Source organism: Amphiura filiformis, chromosome 14 (assembly GCF_039555335.1).
Source record: "Amphiura filiformis chromosome 14, Afil_fr2py, whole genome shotgun sequence".
Taxonomy (NCBI): domain Eukaryota; kingdom Metazoa; phylum Echinodermata; class Ophiuroidea; order Amphilepidida; family Amphiuridae; genus Amphiura; species Amphiura filiformis.
The window spans coordinates 12,681,457-12,703,307 of record NC_092641.1 but is presented as its reverse complement, the minus strand read 5'-3'; the positions used below and the strand labels follow the sequence as shown (position 1 = coordinate 12,703,307).

At 37.0% G+C, this 21,851-nt stretch overlaps 1 protein-coding gene across 3 annotated transcripts in view; it reads right to left on the bottom strand.

Annotated features, from left to right (window-relative positions):
* Window positions 1–21,851, bottom strand: part of LOC140169728 (upstream stimulatory factor-like) — a 42,630-nt gene that overhangs the window by 6,263 nt on the left and 14,516 nt on the right. For all 3 annotated transcript variants that reach the window (XM_072193024.1, XM_072193023.1, XM_072193022.1), the window contains exons 2-6: window positions 21,748–21,803; window positions 19,471–19,547; window positions 18,269–18,418; window positions 1,410–1,575; window positions 175–271 (exon numbers count right to left, since the gene is read on the bottom strand). In XM_072193024.1, coding sequence (XP_072049125.1) covers window positions 175–271; window positions 1,410–1,575; window positions 18,269–18,418; window positions 19,471–19,547; window positions 21,748–21,803 — 546 coding nt within the window. The remainder of the gene's footprint in view (window positions 1–174; window positions 272–1,409; window positions 1,576–18,268; window positions 18,419–19,470; window positions 19,548–21,747; window positions 21,804–21,851) is intronic.

Sequence of the window (21,851 nt, the reverse complement as noted above, 5' to 3'; positions counted from 1 at the left end):
CTGAATGTGTGTGTTCTAGGTGCTATGGTTCTCTATGTGGCATTAGCATATTACTTACGGACTGAATGTATGTGTTCTAGATGCTATGGTTCTCTGTGTGGCATTAGCATATTACTTACGGACTGAATGTATGTGTTCTAGATGCTATGGTTCTCTGTGTGGCATATTACTTACGGACTGAATGTGTGTGTTCTAGGTGCTATGGTTCTCTGTGTGGCGTTCTGGAGGACATCTTGTGGTGACATCATGACATAAAACTGACCAGATGGGACTGAAAAAAGAACAACAATAGGAAAACAAATACAATTAATCAATAAATAATGGGATTTCAAACATGAGGGGAACTGCTCTTCAAAGTGAAACAGTTGGTCCAGATAACATGTCCTGCCCAATTTCTTGTTATTAAGGCCCAAACAAAATATTTAAGAAGTCGTAATTCCTTATTGCCATTATTTTGAATCCTTAGATAGGCTTAAGCACCAAGGTGTAGGGAAATGAAACCTCTCAATTGTGTATAATCTCCTTGGTGGGACGGTCATTTGTTTTTTCAATCCCATCTATTCGAACAACTTTCGATATTTCTATATGGGTGTTTGCGCATCTATGATTGCTTTTTTTTTCTTTTGTTGAACAAAGTTTGCTCACAGACAGCAAACCAGTAATGTTCCCTTCAAGCAGTTCTACTTGATGGCCAATTGGGCTATTCCATTTGAAATTCCTATACCCCCAATGGAAGACTTGACCTTAATCTTCCACACAGGGAGCATGAATTTCAAATGGGATTACCTGAATGGGTGACTCCATTTGAACTCTACACCCAATCACTCCCAAGTCACATGGTTTAAGAATACATTCCTTAACCATGTGACATGGGGATGATTTGAAGTGACCTTGAGATGAGTCTGGTATTTATTTCTAGCTATTTATAGCTATTATGTGAAATGAGGCATATGTAGCAGCCGACATGTGCATCTTGTTTTGATGTGGAAGTACACATATGAGACGCGATCAAGCAAAATCAGTCGGAACTCGGAAATGTTAAATTTTCAGTTTCTTATAGGATAGTAAACAGCTTTTACAAAGCCACATGTTGCAGAAAACCCCATTGAAATTGAACAACCAGTTCCAAAGATATGAGCAATTATAGAGTTTCCAAAACAATAGGAAACAAAAGGAAATATTTCCTTTGTTTGGCTATATCTCATAATCAATATTTCCAAGTTCCAACTGATTTTGCTTGATTGCATCACATATAAAGACATGGTCCTTTAACGTATAAAATATGTGCCTTGAATTATAAAATGTCCGCTTGAAACAAGGATGAAGTGTAAGGACTGTGATATATGTCATGTGCCGGATTCCAGCAAGCTTTGACAACACCATGTCCAGGATAAATAGTTATTCCTTACCCCCACTGGTGTTCTGTGAAAGAGTGCCATCTGCTGTGGTGGTGACTACGGCAGATGAAGCTGCGTCTGAATTGATAGCTGCCGCTGGGAAGTATGTGAATCTTGTTTCCCCTGTCTGGCCTTCTGTGGTCGGACTTTCTCCATTGCTGAATGGTGCCTGTATGACCTGCAAATTTAAAAGAAGAGAAAAAATGCTTGTCAAGCAAAGTGTTTCCTGGATCAAATGAGTATAAATGCAAGTATATAGTAAGACATTTGTGACATGATCAAAGGGAATGAGTCACATGTTGAACCTGGTCAAAAATGAGTTTTACACATGTTTCTAAAGTAAGCGAACATTTAAAGCTTTTATAAACTGAAAACCCCATGTTGATACGACTTTTCTTTGCAAAGTTACGCCAATTTACCAATCGCTTAAAACAATATCAAACAAAAGAATTTTAACACTTTCTTTGCCAATATCTCAAAATCAATGTTAGCGACATCCGACTCATTTCCCTTGATCATGTCACATTTGTGTGCATTGTTTCTGTTCGACAAACCCTAACCTCACTGTGATTTGCATTCCTCTGTGATTTGTACTCAAATGATAGCTATGTTTCTAGTTCTCCTCACTGTTTTGATGTGCAGCATATATTTTGTCCTACAGATAATTTTTGCAGTTTCAAGCTTAACTAACATTTTTACGGGGTAATGATGGGCGGGTTGTAGATTTCTTTATAGAAACTTAGTAATTACCAAGCACTTTCAGGGGGTGTTGGATTCACAGGGTGTTGAATTTGCGAAACAATGAAAATTTCAGCTTTTAAACACAGTGGTAGAAAATGCTGCAGGAAATTACCTGGTCTATGCATTTGTACATGTAGCAAATACAAGGGCACACAAAAATTTGAGCTATATCTTTTGCTTCAAGAGACGATAATCAACACAGTATTACCAGAAAATAGTACAAAATGATTTTAAAGCATTATAAACCTGGTTAAATAGTTTTGGTCAAAATGTTATCAAGTTTGTTTTTAAAAGGTTTTATAATTATGAAGATTGAAAAATGCTACAACATTTTTAAAATGTTGTCAAAATATTTGTTTGTTGGTAAATATTTCAAAATATTACTTAACCCAACAAGTTAGTTTCTCTAAAACGTTCTGTGTTTGCTGGGATGAACCCAAAATAAAGCAACAATGACAAAGTTGGGTAGTAAATGGAGTTACATGCACCTACAAGTGCCACCTCATCAACCAGAACACCCACAAGATTTCAAAATCCTTACACACAAAGAAACTAAAATCCCTCTACATTTAAGACTCCTTTCCCAAAATAAACTCCCATGTGATTCCCCAAGAGGGGAAATTCACTGAATTTTGACACATCCTGCCTTAAGACTCATCCCCGAGGGAGCTCTTCACTCCCATTTAAACATTCAGTGACAAAGAATCACATGAGTTATAAAAGGAATGATACCAAAATGCTTATGTCATTATCAGTGCCAATAATTCCATACTTTGAAATATTCCTGAATCATGTGATATCTACAGCAACATAAAAATGGGTCTAAAGTTGATTTTAGCAATTCATTGTCATTGTTTCTTATGATATATCATTTTAAAGCCTTTCTTTGCTGCTAAACAGCATCAAAGTTGGACTTGTCATTCTTTAGGTATGACAATTTTAATACTGCTAAAACAGTTAAAAATACAAAACAAACTCACACAAACTTTTGGCATATTTCAAAAAAATAAGTTTATCCACCTTGTAGCTTGCTTGGTTTGGTCCCATGGAAGTGAGTTAAGGTGAGTCGGAGCAGTGTCTGAACTAGCGGTTTTTATGCTATATTGAGCAAAAAGAAGCCTACACTCAAAGGGAAAGGTATTTGGTTCAGTTGAGATCCCAAAGCGCATTAATAGGTTTTATTTCCCCCCATGTGTATGATTTTTCCTGGTATTTCATCTCCCATTAATGTCTTGATGCTCTTCTGTAGCACACTCCATCCATATTCATGTCTGTTCCTAAGCAGAGTATCCCCATGAAACTTGGGCTTGTTAATCATCCAAAATCATTTCATCTTCCATTACTAAATCTTGGAAGTTCTTCTGTACCACACTCCTATCTGCATCCACAAGACATACATCTGTTCCTCCTCAGCAAAGTAGACTGGTGTATCATCAAATGATATGAGACTTTCATCTACAGGTATGCCCACAAAACAGCAAAAACTTTTGTTTTGGCCTATTATTTGTCATGTAACTCAATAACTGCAATACATATGGACATATAAATGGGACCAGTGGCTTTTCCTATAAGATCTATTACCCTACAGACATAAACTGTATTAAAAACTAAATTACCATAACTGGAAAAATATGACCAGAAGTCACCGACTCGCCTTAAACAACAAATCAAGGGGAGTAGTAGAGTGAATCATGGTGCTGCATTTGGACGCAGGAAACCACAAAAGCTAACGGCTAAATTCCTTTTAATTTAATGGAGTCTCATCAGTGGTCGAGATTATTATTATTAGCTACTTTTATTGTTTGTCCAATCTGATTCAAAAGTGCAACCTTTTCAGTTAAAAGGTCTACTCAATTACTCAATTTTAAACAAATTTAAATTTTATATTTAGAATTGCAACCTAATGCTTCCTAACTTTATTCCAAGAAATATAGAATTATTGTTGTTATTATTACTATTTATAACTTACTAATTCTGTTGTCAAGGCAATTTTATGTCAGACTTTGAGCTTCAAACAAGTTCTTACTGCGAGATTTCTAATGCTTTCACATAAGCTTCATTAGTTGTGCAAGTGAAAAATCCAACCTGGTGAATGACACTGTGTTTTTGAAAATTAGCATTCCCGTTTCCGCAGTTACAATGACAAAGTTATCAAAACTGATACCTTTAATAATCATTCAGTAGAGCACTATTTACTTCTTTTGCAAAAATTTTGTTTGGCTGACATGTTGTCAGTTGCTATAACATGCAACTGCAACTAGCAATATTTACCCTACTGACTCGAGTATAGTCTCACCTTGTTTTTAGGTGAATTTTTTTCAGAATTGGGGGTGGGACTATACATGTACTCAAATTTAAAAAAATATATTATTGTTTTACAAGTTCTTTATTTTTTCAGTACAGAAATACAAAAGTTCAAGTATACCATAAAATTAGCGTAAGGTACTGAGTGAAAAATTCTTTTGATTTTCCGACTGAATATTAAACTGACTGACTGGCTGAATGAATGAATGAATGATAGATACACCCTTTGTCAAAGACCCAACTTGCTGAACTTGCTCCCTTGCAAATGAAAGAATAAATGATAGATAGATAAACCACCCTTTGTCAAAGGCCCAACTTGCTCAGATTGTTCCCTTGTATTAAATCGGCCCCTACCATAACCTGCTTTGACCCAGACCCAATTTGCCATCATCCTGTATGCTTTATAATCACATGCTACTCATGTGACTCATTCCAAGCTGAGGAGGCTGATGGGACATTTAAAAAGGCAATTCCTGCGCTATTTTTAGACATACTTCCCCCACATGTTTGATGACGTAAAACCACTAGCTAGTGCTACAGTTGTCCATGTCCAAACTTTTACATTCCAGTAAAAATCGAATCCAAAACAAGAGTGTAATGTAATTTTTTTAATTCTGCAAAATACTTGAAATAACATTATCAATGAAGGTATAATACAAGCCCGGATCCTTGAGTTATTTTTTTATTGGTGTGCCAGCCGCTCTTCAAACCTCCTTTCTAGGGGTAATTTTTACTACAAAAACAACAAAAATCACAAACTTTTGCGATTTTACATTAATGTTTTTAAACATGGACCAATGTCTAAATATTTTCTGAAAAGACTCCCCCTTTTGGAAATTTTGGAAACAGGGACCATTATCTAAGTATTTATTGTGAAAAGCCTCCTCATGTCTAGGGATTTGTTGCGAAAAACAGGCCCATTTGGGCAGCACCCCGGGGCAGCACATCCCTCATATACTTGAACATTGAATAATATTTGATATCGATCAAAAGAATCACACTAACTACATGTACAACTACTTAACTTAGTTTTTGAGTCATAGTTGTATCTGTTTGAGATCTAACTCACAGACATACAAAGCCCACACACATGACATCATCACATGTCTGTATAACCATGTGACAGTGAAATGTTTTAGTTGTTACATGAATATTAGAATTCCTAGCATTTTCAATGGTTTAATCTTGAATCTATTGAATCTATTTTTAGCCAACATTTTCTGTCTCGTCCACAGAATAAGGAGAACGAGTCACCAACACTCGCTTTGAAGTTTAGCGTGTTCTGCGTTAGCTTAGCGTTACTCGGTGCGTGTACATACTTTTACACGCGCGATCAACGTGCCGCATACGAACACGCAAGAAACCATGCCAAGCCAATGCAGAACATGCTAATTAACTTCAAAGCTAGTGCCGGTGACTCGAGGTGTATAGAGACTATACATGTAGTTGTAAAATTATATGTAGTAAGCAAAATCTCACCAAAAGGTAAGAGAGGCTTTCAATTTCCAGACGATAATGCACTAATTGCTCTTTATACATAATCATGGGCAAGATGAAATGGAACCCTGATGAAAGTCTAATTTTGCATACCAGAAACTAGACTGCTCTGCATTCCCTTTTTGATAAACAATTCATACCATTCCATGCATAAAACCAGGCCCATACGCAGGGGGGGGTGGGTGGTGTGGGGTGCGACCGCACCTCCCCAAATTTGCAAAAGTATACAAAAAGTCCAAAAAAATCAGTGTTTTCACATTTTATTGGTCAAAAACGGTCCAAATTTGTTGGGGAAAAGTCCACTTTTTCAATTCAATTTTTTTCAATTCAATTTATTTCCATCAAAAATACAAAGAATACTTAATTAACACCAAAATGATTAAAAAACACAAGATGGAGGAGATGCAACAAAAGGCAAATGCCTGCAAAAGTGTTGCACCACCTTACAAAAAATTTTTTAAACAAACACACATAACAACTAAACAAGACAAGTGCGGAGGCCTAACAAATAAGGATAAACAAAAATAAATAAGTCAGTGTTGTTAATTTACCGCAAATTAAAAATTAAAAAATGACGGTTAATCAACCGGTAAATAAGCATTAATTTACGTTCATACATACACGCTATATAACAGCGCGCGTGATTGGTCGTCCCGGATGTGAGATCGCCGGGTAAGGAAAATCATGTTTTTTAATAATGTATTTGTAATTTTTTTTTTTATATTGTTTTGATGATGTAAGAATCATAAAATATTCAGGTATGTATGAACGGGGTTCCTTCATATATCTACACGACTGAACGGCCGCTTATGCCCTCGGGCACAAACAACCGCCCAGCCATGAAAATACATGAATGAACCCCTAACATAATTAATGAAAATTATGAAAATACACAAAATTGCAAACTAAAGTACTTACTAGGAAATCAAAATCAGCACCCCCCCAAAAAAATCCTGCGTATGGGCCTGCATAAAACAAAACACATCCCAAGTGATTGCCCTGCCCAGATCAGGTTGGATCAGATGATCAGACAGGATTGGTGGATTTTCCATGGTCAGAGGGAATAGAGGGATGATAAATTAAAATGGTCTAGTAGACTAACCCGAAACATGCTCATGTTTGTATGCAGGTGTGACCACAATTCACCTAGCTAATGAAAATCAAAAATAGCAAAGAATACATCCCAAAATAGACTTAATCCAGTTTTTAATTGAGATACATGCGAACAATGTCCTAGGCTGTCTCTTGATACATTAACATGTGATATTGTCTAATGTATGTATAGACTTGACCTTAATCTTACAAACAGGGAGTATGAACTTAAAATGAGGTTACCTGAATGGATGACTCCATTTGAAATCTGCACCCCCTGTATGAGAAATTAAGGTCATGTTTTCCATAGGGGGTGCATGGATGGATTTTAACTGGAATTGCCCTTTTTCATGGAGACTTATTTTAACAAATTTATCTAAATGTGTCTATTATAAACCTGTCAAAATGCAAAAGAAATAGGAATTTACTTACAAATCTGGATTCCTTTCAAAATATGAATTTTTTTAGCATGTTCAAAGGGTAGTTCTCTAAGGGTATACAAGGTAATAGTCGAAGCAGCCAAAAATTGATTTTCAATATCTAAATCAAATTGATTGAAAAGTAACACTTTGATGTGTGTACAAAAGTTCATTCTACAAATCATATACATTGAAAACTTGCTTAATTTATTGTTGTGAATGAGTTGTATACATTTTACTTGTAAGTGTTGTTGTTTCAGCCAATACAACATAACTCAAGAACCACAGGACCTGCAAAAGTATATCTGTGATGATATTTGAATTCTTCTACACGCTCGCTATAAATTGAGCAATGCAATTTTTGCTAAAGCTCACTACCATTCGTAAGATGCTGTGAACTACATTTTTTTTGCTGCTTCAACCAACAATACATCCTATGTGCATAAAACAGTAATGGTAATTGCAACAACAATTATACAAAAGCTAACTTCACTGCCACGTAACTACATGTAGGCCTGCTCTGGCATCGCTATAGTAATGACTTTGGGTGGACCCTATGCCATGTAATTATACAAAGGAAATGTGAGGAAACCATCAATAATGAAGTGGTTTAAACTACTGACACTATAATGGGCTAATCAATTAGTGGTTGTAATGACAGTTATGAATAGGTATATGGAAGCTAACTGTAATCAGGTGACAAAATGACATTTAGAAAACAACCTACTATCTTTGTTTTTGACAAATGGAAGTTGTACGTTTGAAAAAGTTATGTGCGTCAACAACCAAAGTAGAAATTGCTCGCTTGGGGAGATTCAATTAAACGGTTTAGATAATCAGACAGTGTGACAACCACAAAGTCACTGATCAACTGTGAAAACATACATGTACTATATCAACAAAATTGACAGTCAATGATGAAAACAAATATACTCTTTGGTCTTGTGTTTCTTCTAATTACTATAGATAGTACATTTATCAAGCTCATAAACAAGTAAGCAAATCATTTCAAACTTGGCAAAGCAAATTTGTATTTTTTCTAACTCGCAATATTTGTATACATGATTTGTTACTTGCTGAAAACAGGACAGATGAAACAAAAAACTTTGTTTCAATTAAGTTCTTCTTCATCTTCTTGTCTTGATGAATACTGCCTAACACCAGCGGTCGAATTCGAAGGTATCACATCGCAAAATTTGCATGAGTTACCCAAGCAGGTTTATGGTCATACATATGAGCTCAGTTCCATTGTACATTTCTTTAAAATTGGTTGCAGATTTTTGAAATAACTAGAAATTGCAATAATCCTTGTCCAGTGCTGGATGTGACCGCCCCTCCCTGGCAATTATACCAATTGCACTCGAGTGGGTGCTTTGCTTTGCAGCCATGCAGGCTCTGCACGCTATTTGAGGGCCGGCACTGCAACCAGAGGACCTGAGCCAGAGTTTTCTACTCTATATAATTTTAGTCTAAAAATCCAAAAACTTTGGGCATACATGTTGCACAGGATTGTTTTTGGTCAAAATAACCTTCTTGCTTGATCTTAATTCTGAACTACCTGAAAGTAGTACAGACTAATAGGCCTACCGTTCAAAAGTAGCATGTGACCTACGACAAACATTTTTAGAAATACGTTGTATGGTGATTGACAATTATCTTCTGAAATCTGCCCGACTTGAAATTTCAGCCACTGTTTTAAAGGTAACCAATTTAACCTCATCCCAGCCAATTAGACACACCCACCTAGCTATAAAAATTTCTCAAACATGTCACAAACACACACAAAATATATCCGAAATAGATCATGCCAGCACCACAGTATATCAACCGGCTTCATAACTTGTGAAGGAGTGGCATACCGTTGACAATATCAAACAGTGGCATCTATAGCACCAGTCATAGATGGGGAAGGGGCACTGACCATGATTGGGGGGGAGGCCACAAGCCATTTTTCGGAAATTTTACAAAGGGATTTTCTAAATTGTCCAATCGACACACCACCCGTGCTACTATGACACTCGCCACTGGTATCAAAGTAGGGGAGGCAAACAAATGTGTGCAAAGCTTGCACACAAAAATGGTCAATTTTAACCTTGAAATAGACCAAAAGTATGTTCATTTTGGTCAAAAACAGGCCCAAACCGAAGTTTCCAGGCAACCCAACACTTCACCTAAATATAGTTAGGGGAAAAAGTTCACTTTGGTGACCACTCTCTGGCTAGTAAGGTTTGACGATTGATTCGACTTCTATGGACCATTTAGAAAAAAAATAGCCACCATGTCCCTCGCGAAAATCCCGGCATTTTTCGCTAGAGGCCAAAATCCAAAATGGCCGCCACCACCATTTTGAAAATTTAAGTTTTGAACCAGAACACCTATAATCATGCACAAAGACACTTTTTCGGATATGTCGAGTACAAGGATTCCGATTCTGACATTAGTTTGACATTACGGCATCATTTTCACCCAGAAATCCAAGATGGTGGCCGGCACCATCTTGAAAAATTTAGTTTTGAACAAGAGGACCTTAAATGGGTGTACAAAAGACACTTTTTGGATAAGTCGACCACAAGGATTTCAAATTTGACATTACGAACTCATATTTACCCAGAAATCCAAGATGGTGGCATGGTATCATCTTGAAAAAATAAGTTTTGAACCAGATTACCTAAAATCGTGTACAAAGACACTTTTTCTTTTAAGTCGACCCCAAGAAATCCGAATCTGACATTAATTTGACGTTACAAAATAATTTTTGCCCATAAATCCAAGATGGCCCCCATTTGGTAGAGCGTAAATGTGATTTTTGAATGAGAGCAGAAGCATAAGTGTGTCATTTCCGCCTTATCAGGGGTTCATGTCTCTTATATGGGGTTTCAACTGCCTTATCTTGGGTTTACATCCCTTACCTAGGGATAAGGCGCCTTATCTGTGGTTTAGACGGCCTTATCCTTGGTTTACGTTCCTTACCTGTGGCTAAGATGCCTTAACCTTAGCATATCGCAGTCTAAACCCAGTTAAGGCATATAAACCCCAGATAATGCTCCGTAACCCCAGATAAGCGACGTAGACCCCAGATAAAGCAGTCTAAACCCCAAATAAGGTGCCTTAACCCTAAATAAGGAACATAAACCCCAGAAAAGGCATCTAAACCCCACATAAGGTGCCTTAACTCTAGATAAGGGTTGTTAACCCCAGATAAGGGTGGTAAACCTCAGATAAGGCATCTAAACCCAAGATAAGGCGCCTTAACCCCAGATAAGAGACGTAAACTCAGATATGGCAGTCTAAACCCCAGATAAGGCGCCGTCTGGGGTTTACTTCTCTTATATTAGGTTTATGTTCCTTATTTATGGTTAAGGCGCCTTATTTGGGGTTGGGACTGGTTTATCTGAAGTGTACGTCCCTTATCTGGGGGTAAGGCGCCTTATCGGGGGGTTTAAACTGTCATATCTGAGTTTACGTCTCTTATCTGTGGTTAAGGCGCCTTATCTTGGGTTTAGATGTCTTATCTGAGGTTTACTACCCTTATCTGGGGTTAACGACCCGTATCTAGAGTTTGGGCACCTTATGTGGGGTTTAGATGCCTTATCTTAGGTTTATGTTCCTCATTTAGGGTTAAAGCGCCTTATTTGGGGGTTGGACTGCTTTATCGCGGTCACGTCCCTTATCTGGGGTTACGGCGCATTATCTGGGGTTTAGATGCCTTATCTGGGTTTAGACTGCGATATGCTAAGGTTAAGGCATCTTAGCCACAGGTAGGGAACGTAAACCCAGGATAAGGCCGTCTAAACCACAGGTAAGGCGCCTTATCCCTAGATAAGGGATGTAAACCCAAGATAAGGCAGTTTAAACCCCATATAAGGGACATGAACCCCAGATAAGGCGGAAATGACACATTTATGCTTCTGCTTTCATTCAAAAATCACATTTACGCTCTACCAAATGGGGCCATCTTGGATTTCTGGGCAAAAATATTTTGTAACGTCAAATTAATGTCAGATTCGATTTCTTGGGGTCGACTTACCGGAAAAAGTGTCTTTGTACAAGATTTGAGGTAATCTGGTTCAAAACTTATTTTTTTCAAGATGGCGCAAGTGCCACCATCTTGGATTTCTGGGTAAATATGAGTTCGTAATGTCAAAGTAATGTCAAATTTGAAATCCTTGTGGTCGACTTATCCAAAAAAGTGTCTTTGTACACGATTTAAGGTCCTCTTGTTCAAAACTAAATTTTTCAAGATGGTGCCGGCCACCATCTTGGATTTCTGGGTGAAAATGATGCCGTAATGTCAAACTAATGTCAGAATCGAATCCTTGTACTCGACATATCCGAAAAAGTGTCTTTGTGCATGATTATAGGTGCTCTGGTTCAAAACTTAAATTTTCAAAATGGTGGTGGCGGCCATTTTGGATTTTGGCCTCTAGCGAAAAATGCCGGGATTTTCGCGAGGGACATGGTGGCTATTTTTTTTCTAAATGGTCCATAGAAGTCGAATCAATCGTCAAACCTTACTAGCCAGAGAGTGGTCACCAAAGTGAACTTTTTCCCCTAACTAATAGTAGGATAACACAAGTAGTCATTGAATATCCCCAGACTTTCCTGTATAATCCCACTTATTACTTACACAGCAGTCAACTTCAGTCAACTAATAAGTTTGATCTAAACACACAACAACAGGTGTCTAGTCTTCTAATTCAACATAACCGGACTTAAACACTGGGCTTTCACTAAGGATACACATCATTTTATCTTGTTGATCGAGGGTAAAAATCTCAATTTATACATGAACTTTTTTTTTTTTACTTTATATTTTTTTCATCTGAGGAATGAGCTTTTTGACAAGAAAAGACCACCTTTTGTTCATCTCTCAAGGAGGTTTCACTGTGGTCAAGATGAAGAAGTTTATTGAGATTTAGGCTATAGGCTATTTTTTGTGTGTGTGTGGTGGATTGGAAAAAAAATAAAACAGCTGGAAAAAAACTGAAACTTACTCAATCCAGCGGAAATATTAACATGCAAATAACGGATGATTTTACTATTAATGCGCGCAGGGGCTTTGAGACTAATTATTAAAATTAAGATGGATCATCAGAAACAGAAAATGGGTGCTGATGGCCTGCTAGACAGGTACAAATCTGTATTTGAATATGGAAGGTACACACTAGTTGGCACCTCTGACAGACCCAGGGCCATATGGTAACCAATTATAGTCCCATCCACTATATAATTTTGGCCAAAAAACCAGGAATTTCTAAAGATTCAAGTATTACCTCAGCCCCAAATTTGGGTAATAAATTAAAACCCTACAAGTTCAATTGCAATGTTGCGCAATGCAGATCTGAAATGAAATGCAATGGGTGGCTTTGTCATCAATAAAGTACTAATATCATAAAACATACTCCACCGTGTTGGACCCCGTAACTAAATACACCTCCTTTTAGGAGACTTGGCTCTTAGCCTAAATATTTTTTTATTGTTTTTGATATGAACTGAATATCTGTTCCAGTTTTGAGGCATAGACAGAAAATGCCCTGTCAGTAAAAGAGGCTCAACAAAACATGATGAACGGGAATTAGAAAGATTTTAGCCTTCTCCATTCAGCAGCAGTCTAAAGCATATAATTTGTGATGGAGCCTGAATGTGCAGTGCCTTGTACATATGTGAGGGTTAAAAATTTGTAGTCAATCAGCTGTTTGAGTGGAAGCCAATATAATTCAATGAATTCAGATGTAATGGAATTAAACTTATGTCTATTGGTTATCAGCTTTGCTGATTTCGCTGGCCGTTTTGGAGTAAACTTGTGTTCAAGTTTTTGCTGACATCATCAATCAAGAAACTAAAAAAGATAAAATTTCATTAATTTCAAACACACAAACAAACAAACAAATTTGGCTTCAAATCATGCCTATCCAACAAAAAACAATTAACCAAATTTGTGGTTTCCTTTGACAATTTCCACAAAAGTATTTCAGTTTCTAAACTTCAAATATAACTGACATTATTAATTGACATCATCAATACACCCATTATTTCCACTGAAGAGAAAACCTCAAATTAAGTTCTTCCCAATTTGAAAACAAATTCATAAATTGCAACACCGTCATTAAAACAAAGAAAGAGGGACAATCTGAAATTGATTGTGGGTTACATGTAAATAATAGCTAAAAGAAATAAACAATGTTTATGTTTATTTCACCACCCATGAATTTAAACACCTAACTTTATTTAAAACTGGAAAAAGTAAGTATTACAGGGTTTTTGATGAAAATGTGGCTTTAAAAAGGGTATCAATTAAGGATTCCTAAAAGCCCACACGTGACTCATTTCCTTATGATCATCTTTAATCAGTAGGGTTTTCAACCATCATCATCTCTGAGGACACAGTTCTTAAAACCCACTTATTTTTTTACATCCCTACAATGACCTTTGAATGTGTTGGGTACAAAAACTCATACTCCACAACTTAAGGTCAAATTAATGTTGAGCTTTGTTTGACGGATGTTAATTTATGAACTATGCCACTGAAAATGAGGTTGTTTTAGCTCACATTATTGTGTGCTCTAATTGGGCTATTCCAGTTGAAATCCATACACCCCAAAACACTTAGGATGTGTAGATTTCAAATGGAGTCACCCATTTAGGTAACCCCATGAGAAATTCATACTCCCAATGTAGAAGATTAAGGTCATGTCTTCCATAGGGGTGTATGGATTTCAACTGGAATAGCCCATTTGGGTTGATGATAACCTTGCATATGGACTGCTCAGAAGTGGGTAAGCGCAATAGCTGCCCTGTGAACGTTTGGCAATTTACACATGGTATATTGTACTCATCTACATGGCAGCTACCCATGGCAGCTATTACACTTAGGCAGTATCTGCAAGTGGACAGCAAAGTACATACTGTTTTTTCCTGTGATATAACAGACTGCTGTATTTTTTAAAGAAAATGTATAATTAGATTGAAACTTTTGATGGGTCAATAGTTCTAAAACCACAGATTAATCTGTGAAGATTATTGTGGCCTCGTGATCTGTATCTCTATGGTGAGAGGTAAAGATGTTATCAGAGATGGCTGCCTTCAGTTACTCACAAAACCTGGTCTTATGTAGGCTAAAAACTTGATAAACATGCTTCCTTATCAGAAAAAACTATTTTGATTAGCTACAATGAGGGCTATAGCATGTATTGAGCCAATTGCAGATGGTAATAGTCAGTGGCAAAGCATAACGGGCTCTGACTCCTAATTGGAAGATTGCGGGTTCGAGCCCGGCGACACTATTGTATTGTGCCCCTGAGTAAGGCGCTTTATCTTAATTACTCTTCTCCACCCAAGTGTATTTATATAAATGGGTACCGGCATTCATAAATGCTGGGAAGGTTCACTGTGGAGGAGGTGTGGAGATCTCCCCACAGCAACATTTCACAGTGGATACAGGTTCGATTCCTCTACCTTCATTTTAGTCAGTATAGGGCTGATGGAGATAAAGCTTAAAATTGCTGAGAGATTTAAAACCTCAATGCTGATTGGTTACTCAAATAATCATATCCTGTATTTAACCAATCATAGGGTCTGTAGTACGAAGAAAGGCAGTAGTTCTCTGGGGTTAAAACCTCAAAAGGCAGCCACAGCAGAAGCCTGATTATCTATATGCGTCAAGTGATCTGCGATTTCACCCTTTATTAGCGACTTAATCAAATAAAAATCCTAACAGCCTTTTCTGTGAATCAAGCCAACCAGGGTCGCTTTATTTTAAACATTGGGTTAAAATTAGTCCTCTTGTCTCCAGAAGAATCTTGTTGTTTGATTCATCGCGACAAAACAGTCCCAAAAACCACGTCTGTGGTTAGATCAACCTAAAAACGGTGTTGTTTTTCTTATGGCGTGTCCTTCCTTTGAAAGTGCCTCGTCAGAACAACGGAAATGACGAAAAACCACAAAAAATCCGGCGACGCGCAAACCGAGCTATATATGGCTCGAGACGCGATTCGAAATGTCACCATGGGCATAACACAGAACTTTTTGATAGGTAGCACGTTCTCTTGTTTCAAACTTGAAGTTATTTCAGAACCCATAAATAACCATTTTTGACATACATTTGGCAACAATATTTTTTTATCTAGGTTTATGTATTAGACATTTTAAAAACCACCTCAATATGTTCATAATATAGATCTGCAAAATCAGTGGTTACATACAAATGCACATATTGAGAAATCAGACACAAACAAAGGGGTTCATCTACAAACATGCAGACCTGCATATGCAGTGGCTGTGCCATGGTGGGGCAAATGCGCCCCAGTCAGAACTCTTAAACCCAAAATTAGAAGAATTTCCAACTTTTGTGGCCACAAATGTCCAGCTTTTGCAGCAATTTTGCACAAAATTTGTTGATATTACCCTCCCCTCTCCCCCTGAAATTCACTCTGTCCCCATGCCCCAGCAAGATCAGATTAATTTTTTTTGTCATATTCTAGTAAATATTTAGGCTAAATATATGCTGAAAATCCCATTAAATTGCAAGTTACCAAGATACCAAGTTCCTTGTACTGAAAACAATGATATACAAAGGAATATTGAACTTCAAAATCACAGGTGACTCAATGTGCGAGATCATAATCAAAGAATTATCATTGCCTTAGTATGCCGCCAACACACTGTGTATTAAAAATAAACTTTTATAAATAAAAACAATGATCCAGTCATGTGGTTTTGTGGGGGTTTCCTTTGGGAGTAACAATAATTACTAATTAGTCTAGCCCAGTGTCACATGGCCATGACTCTCTGTTGTAAACATAGATTACTTTTACCTGAAGGGCCAGGAAAGTTATCCATGCCTACATGTGTGTGAATGGATGGGCTGTAAACTGTTTTGTGTCACTATCCAATTGGGCTGGTAATTCCTAAAATAATCCCAACCTGCCCCTAAAGATCATCAACCAACCAAACTTTAAATTACCCGACATCTAACATTGCTACGTCGTTTTGACAAAAGCGTACATGTGTCAGTTATGCAATAAACAAAGTGTAGAGACTTCCAAGTCATTCTATAATTCCATGATGTTAAGGGGGTACTACACCCCTGGCCAATTTTGTGCCTATTTTTGCATTTTCTCAAAAATTATAGCGCATTGGTGACAATTAAGATATGCATGTTGTAGGGGCAAGGACTACAACTATTGCTCTGAAAATTCAGCAACTCAAGCAGTGTTCGAATTTAGGAAAAATAAATGGTTGTCCCACGGACAACCAGATTACAATTTCTGGTTGTCCGTCTAAGTTTTTGGTTGTCCGTAGGCCTACAAATGTGACTTTTGGCTAGATTTATGGTTGTCCAGCGGACAACCGAATCAGTATTTTTGGTTGTCCGGCGACTTTTCTAGTTGTCCCGGGCAACCGGACAACCAAAATTTCGAACGCTGAACTCAAGGCAAGTAGTTATTGATTTATTGATCAAATACTGGTTTTCCCTCATTTTTGACTGCAACTCCACAAATGCTGTCTGTGCCGAAATAAAATTTCCAGTGCAGTAGTTGTAGTCCTTGCCCCTATAATATATACATATCTTATTTCTTGTCACCAATGCGCTATAATTTTTGAGAAAAATGCAAAAATAGGCACAAAATTGGACAGGGGTGTAGTACCTCCTTAAGAGTCTTGCATATTATGAGCTGATCATAGTATTTATGCACAGCCCAACGACAACGCACCCTATCTATTCAAATTGGTTTAACCATATAAACAGTCCATCCACTTTTTGGCATAGAGACAGGAAAGTTCAAGGAAGGAAGAAAGAAAGCAGATCATAGTGAAGACGAAAGTTGTTTTCTCTGCCCTGGTTTTGAACCACCGAACCCCTCGGGTGCGGAGCAGCAGACCAGCATTAGCAAGTCACAAGTCTGATTGTTGCCCGCCAATAATTCCATCTGTTTGTGATTTTGGATGATTATGAAATCACATCACATGGTCACATGGGTTGCTTGGTGTGGCAGTCCATAGATGACTTTACTGAAGCCATAAATTGCATCAGAATGTCTATCATGCATCAAGATATTTAGTTCCTGAGTTTTGCTACTAAATCCAAAACTAGTTTTGTATTCAATGCATAATGCAGGTTCATTAGGTTTTCTCCAAATTCATTCTCTAATGTCTTCCTGCCCAGCAAAGCTATGCTCAATGTATACTTTTCAAGTTACCCAAAACTGGCATATGGGTAGGAGCAAAAAAGGTTCCCAGATATCACATCATATTATGCATGCACGGAGCAACTTGTATTACAGGCTTCATGGTAGGCCTTGTTATCCTCTGGACTTCTGGGGGTTCATAGTGAAAATCAGACAATCTGGGCAATACAGTCCCATTAGCACACCAAATCTAGCTGTATATTACGTATTAACAAATTTTGATACATTCTATATTATAATGCATGCAAACTTGCAAATACATGCAGGCCTCAAAATACTTTTTGGAATATAACTGATGTTTTGAACAGATACTATGAAAAGTGTATCTTTTTTTGCCATTGATTTTGACAAATATTTTTAACAGTAGCTATTTGTGAAATTTGGAGGTGAATTGCCCTTCATCTCTGCTGTACATGTATATTGGAATATTTCAGTTGAAATCCATACACCACCTATGGAAGACATGATCTTAATCTGCCACACAGAGGGTGTAGGTTTCGAATGGAGTCACCCATTCAGGTAACCCCATTCAAAAATTCACACTCCCTGTGTGGAAGATTAAGGTCATGTCTTCCATTCAACTTTTAAAATAGCTGACTTTGAGCCTTCAGATAGGTGGTTCAAAACATACCTGTGTTATAGCTTGTTGGCCCTGCGGGAAATTTGTTGTTGTCACGACATTGACGGCCCCGGGACTGGCGTCTCCATCCTGCGTGTCGTTGACCTGCACGACACGGTATGTCACCTGGTTACCACCGTTGCCATCTGTTCTGAATTGGTACTGGAATGAAGAGGATAAAAAAGTAAAAGAAGTCCCGTTGAGACCATCCTGTTGAGACCATTTAACTTGCTTCAACAAAATGAGTGTAAATTTGCAAGTTGGTAGTTTGAGACATCCTAGCTGCTGAGTTGATGTTCTTTGTTTGCTGGGCACCAGTACAAGCCAGTAGTATGTCCTTCATGAATGGCCCATTGCACCCCCATTCACAAAGGATACCAACACAGCAGCGAGGACATCTCAAAACTACCAACTTGTGACTCTACGCTCATTTTCTGGTAGCAGGTCACACATTATTCCCCATCCCAGAAAATTTTTCTGAAATCTCAGAAAAATCTGCACACTAGGTCAAGTTTATCTGTGATACCTCCCCCATCTTAACACAGTTTTCTGCACTCCTGTAAGTTACTCAAGTGACATTTTGCTCCTGCCGCCCAAAACTGCACAAATCTTGAGTAAGAAATTGTTGCACAAAAAGATAACAGATTTTACGATCTTTGTAATTAGTGAAACCCTGTACCATGCATGTACATGTATACGATGTATTACGCACTAAAGTCCTTTCAGGTTTGGCATTTATATGGCTTTAAAATCGCCAAGTTAGTTCTGTTGTGTTGTATTGTGATATGTAACATTGCTTCACATGGTATTGTGTTGTGCAGTGCTGTAGTGTCCAGTTTTTATTTGTTTGTTTAGCAGTGCTCATTCCCAATACGGAAGGCTAGGGATTTCTCACCATGAACTGGCCTAGCCAAATGATGTAGTGTGTTGTGATTTTTATGGTATTGCTTGGTTTTGATTTGGTTTGGTTTGGATAGAGTTCGCCTGCTGTGACCCTGGGTGAGGTTTGGTTTTGAGGGGAGTGGTGTGCCAACACTACCTTTTAATCTATATAACCTTTTAAGCGACAGAGGAAAAAAAACCTTCTAATGGGCCCGACTGACCCACATTTTGCATGATTTTGGTGATTATTTTGGGTCATTTGGACTCTTCCAGAAAAAATCCAAACCAAGCGACCCTTGGCAAGTTCATATTCTTTTTTTCATCGCCTTTACCTGTAGGTTATCACCAAAGCCTGCTCCTCCTACTATTGTAGCTGCTTGCTCATCTGTTGCTGTTATGACTGTATCACCTGTATAAGGTCAAAAGACAAACACCAGTTGATATACTTGCAGAAGATTTCAAATATGGTACATACTTTATCGTTATATGAGTGCAAGACATTACAATGTATATTGTAAAGCTGCCTTGATTTGAAAAATGTCCAAAATCTATAACATTTGACAGACAATCTTTATTTCATTTGTCACCAGTAATTTAAAACATTAAGTCAGTGGCTTGTAAGATTCAGCAAAAAAAAAAGATTCTGACTATAACCCAAATATTGAAAATCTTGAAAAAAAAATTCTGCACAAAACTATAAACAAATTGTAATTTTGCTTGACAAAACCAAGTGAATTTTTGCTCACTACAATATTCTGACCTTCACATCAGAGGACTTCATCAGGTATGACTGATATGGTCATCTGATCCACTTTCCTGGGAAACTGGTTTCCTGTCTTCCTTAGTCTCTATTCCAGTCTTTAAAAGTTGATTGTATACATGGCTTTTAGAAATATGTAATGTGATCAAAGCAATATCAGTCAGAAGTCAGAAATATTGATTTTGAGATCAGAGTCAAACAAAGGAGATAATTTCTTCTCTTTCCTATGGAAACCCTTCAACAATCTTTGGAACAATTTCAATGAGGTTTTCTACATCAAAGTAGAAAAATAAAAATTGAATATGCCCAACTTCAGACTGATTTTGCTTGATCACACCACATATTTGCCCTCCTCTCTGTAAAAGGTCTTGCTCGCCCTTCTTCTTATCTCCATGGCTTCTCGAACTTTTCTAGACTTTTTCTTATGCTCCCGCACTATTAAAAAGATCTTTGAATCTTTCCAATTTATTATATGACTTCAAAGACTAGAAAAGAAACTAAGAAACACCGCAAACCTGGAAAGTGGATCAGATGACCGTATCAGTCATACCTGACGTAGTCCACTGATGAAGGACGAAATATATAGTGAGTAAAATTTCACTTGGTTTTGTCAAGTAAAAATGACAATTTGTTTATTAAAATCAACAAACCTGATTGACTTTAAATATAAAAGTACCGTATATATAACAACTCTGAATTTGGAAATTCCAGAAAAAGATGTTTAAATTTCTTTCAATATTTTTGACATCCTGAAAAGTTTTTGACAGTTTCTGCGCAATTCCAAACTGTTTTTAAAAATATGAATGAAGTGACAAGATAAATATCAAAAAACACATTTTAGGTGTTTTTTTATTATTTTTAAGCCTAAATTGTAAACTAATTTGGCTATAAAATAAAAGAGGTAAGGAAAACAAGTCCTCCGTTTTACTATCATTTGTTGTACAACACCCAGATATCATTTTATGGCACATAGTACTTATGTTAAATTTTTTCAGCATCAGATTGAAAAGTGATCACCCATGCCTACAGATTTTATGTAACTCTGCAAACTTTGTACGTCATTATTGCATGGTTTAGTCACAGCAAGGATCAATGCACTATTGTAACAATCCACTTGTGAGTGACTCTTTGCCCTTTGTATGTAAATATGTATGTAATTCTTACGTTATAAGGGGTGGGGTATGAACGTTTGGACAGTATTTATTGTGGGACATTAGAGCACATCAGACATATCGAATTGCATTCTGAATACGAAGAATGTCCTACTGATATCAAATAATTTTGATTTTTTGAAATTCGCAATGTAATACACATTTTAGGGCAAATCATTAAAAATTTATATTTTTGATAGTACTCGAAGTAAACTTTATAAATCTGATGATTTATACTTTAAGTGTATGTAGGTGGGATGAAAAGCTGATGATCAATTGAAAATTTTGACCTTTCGTATTGAAGATATGGATTTTTTCCCCAAAACACCAAAAACAATTAGGTCTTTTTGGGGAAAAAATCCATATCTTCAATATGAAAGATCAAAATTTTCAATTGATCGTCGGCTTTTCCTCCCAGCTACATACACTTTAAGAATATATCATTATATTTATAAAATTTACTTTGAGGACTGTTATATATCAAAAATGTGAAAAATCTAATTTAAATAATTTGTCATACAATTTGTATTATATCGCGAATTTCAAAAAATGAAAATTATTTGATATCAGAAAGACATTCTTTGTTTTCAGAATGCAATTCGAATATGTCTGATGTGCTCTCATGTCCCACAAAAAATACTGCCGAAACGCTCATTCCAGATCCCTTAAACTGTTCCAATTATTATTGTTGGCCTTACCGTCATGTATCTCTACTGTTGCATCAGCATCTCGGTCTGAATCGGACTTCTCCTGACTACATTCAAGGAATAAATAATAAACAAGAAAACAAAAGCATTAGCTG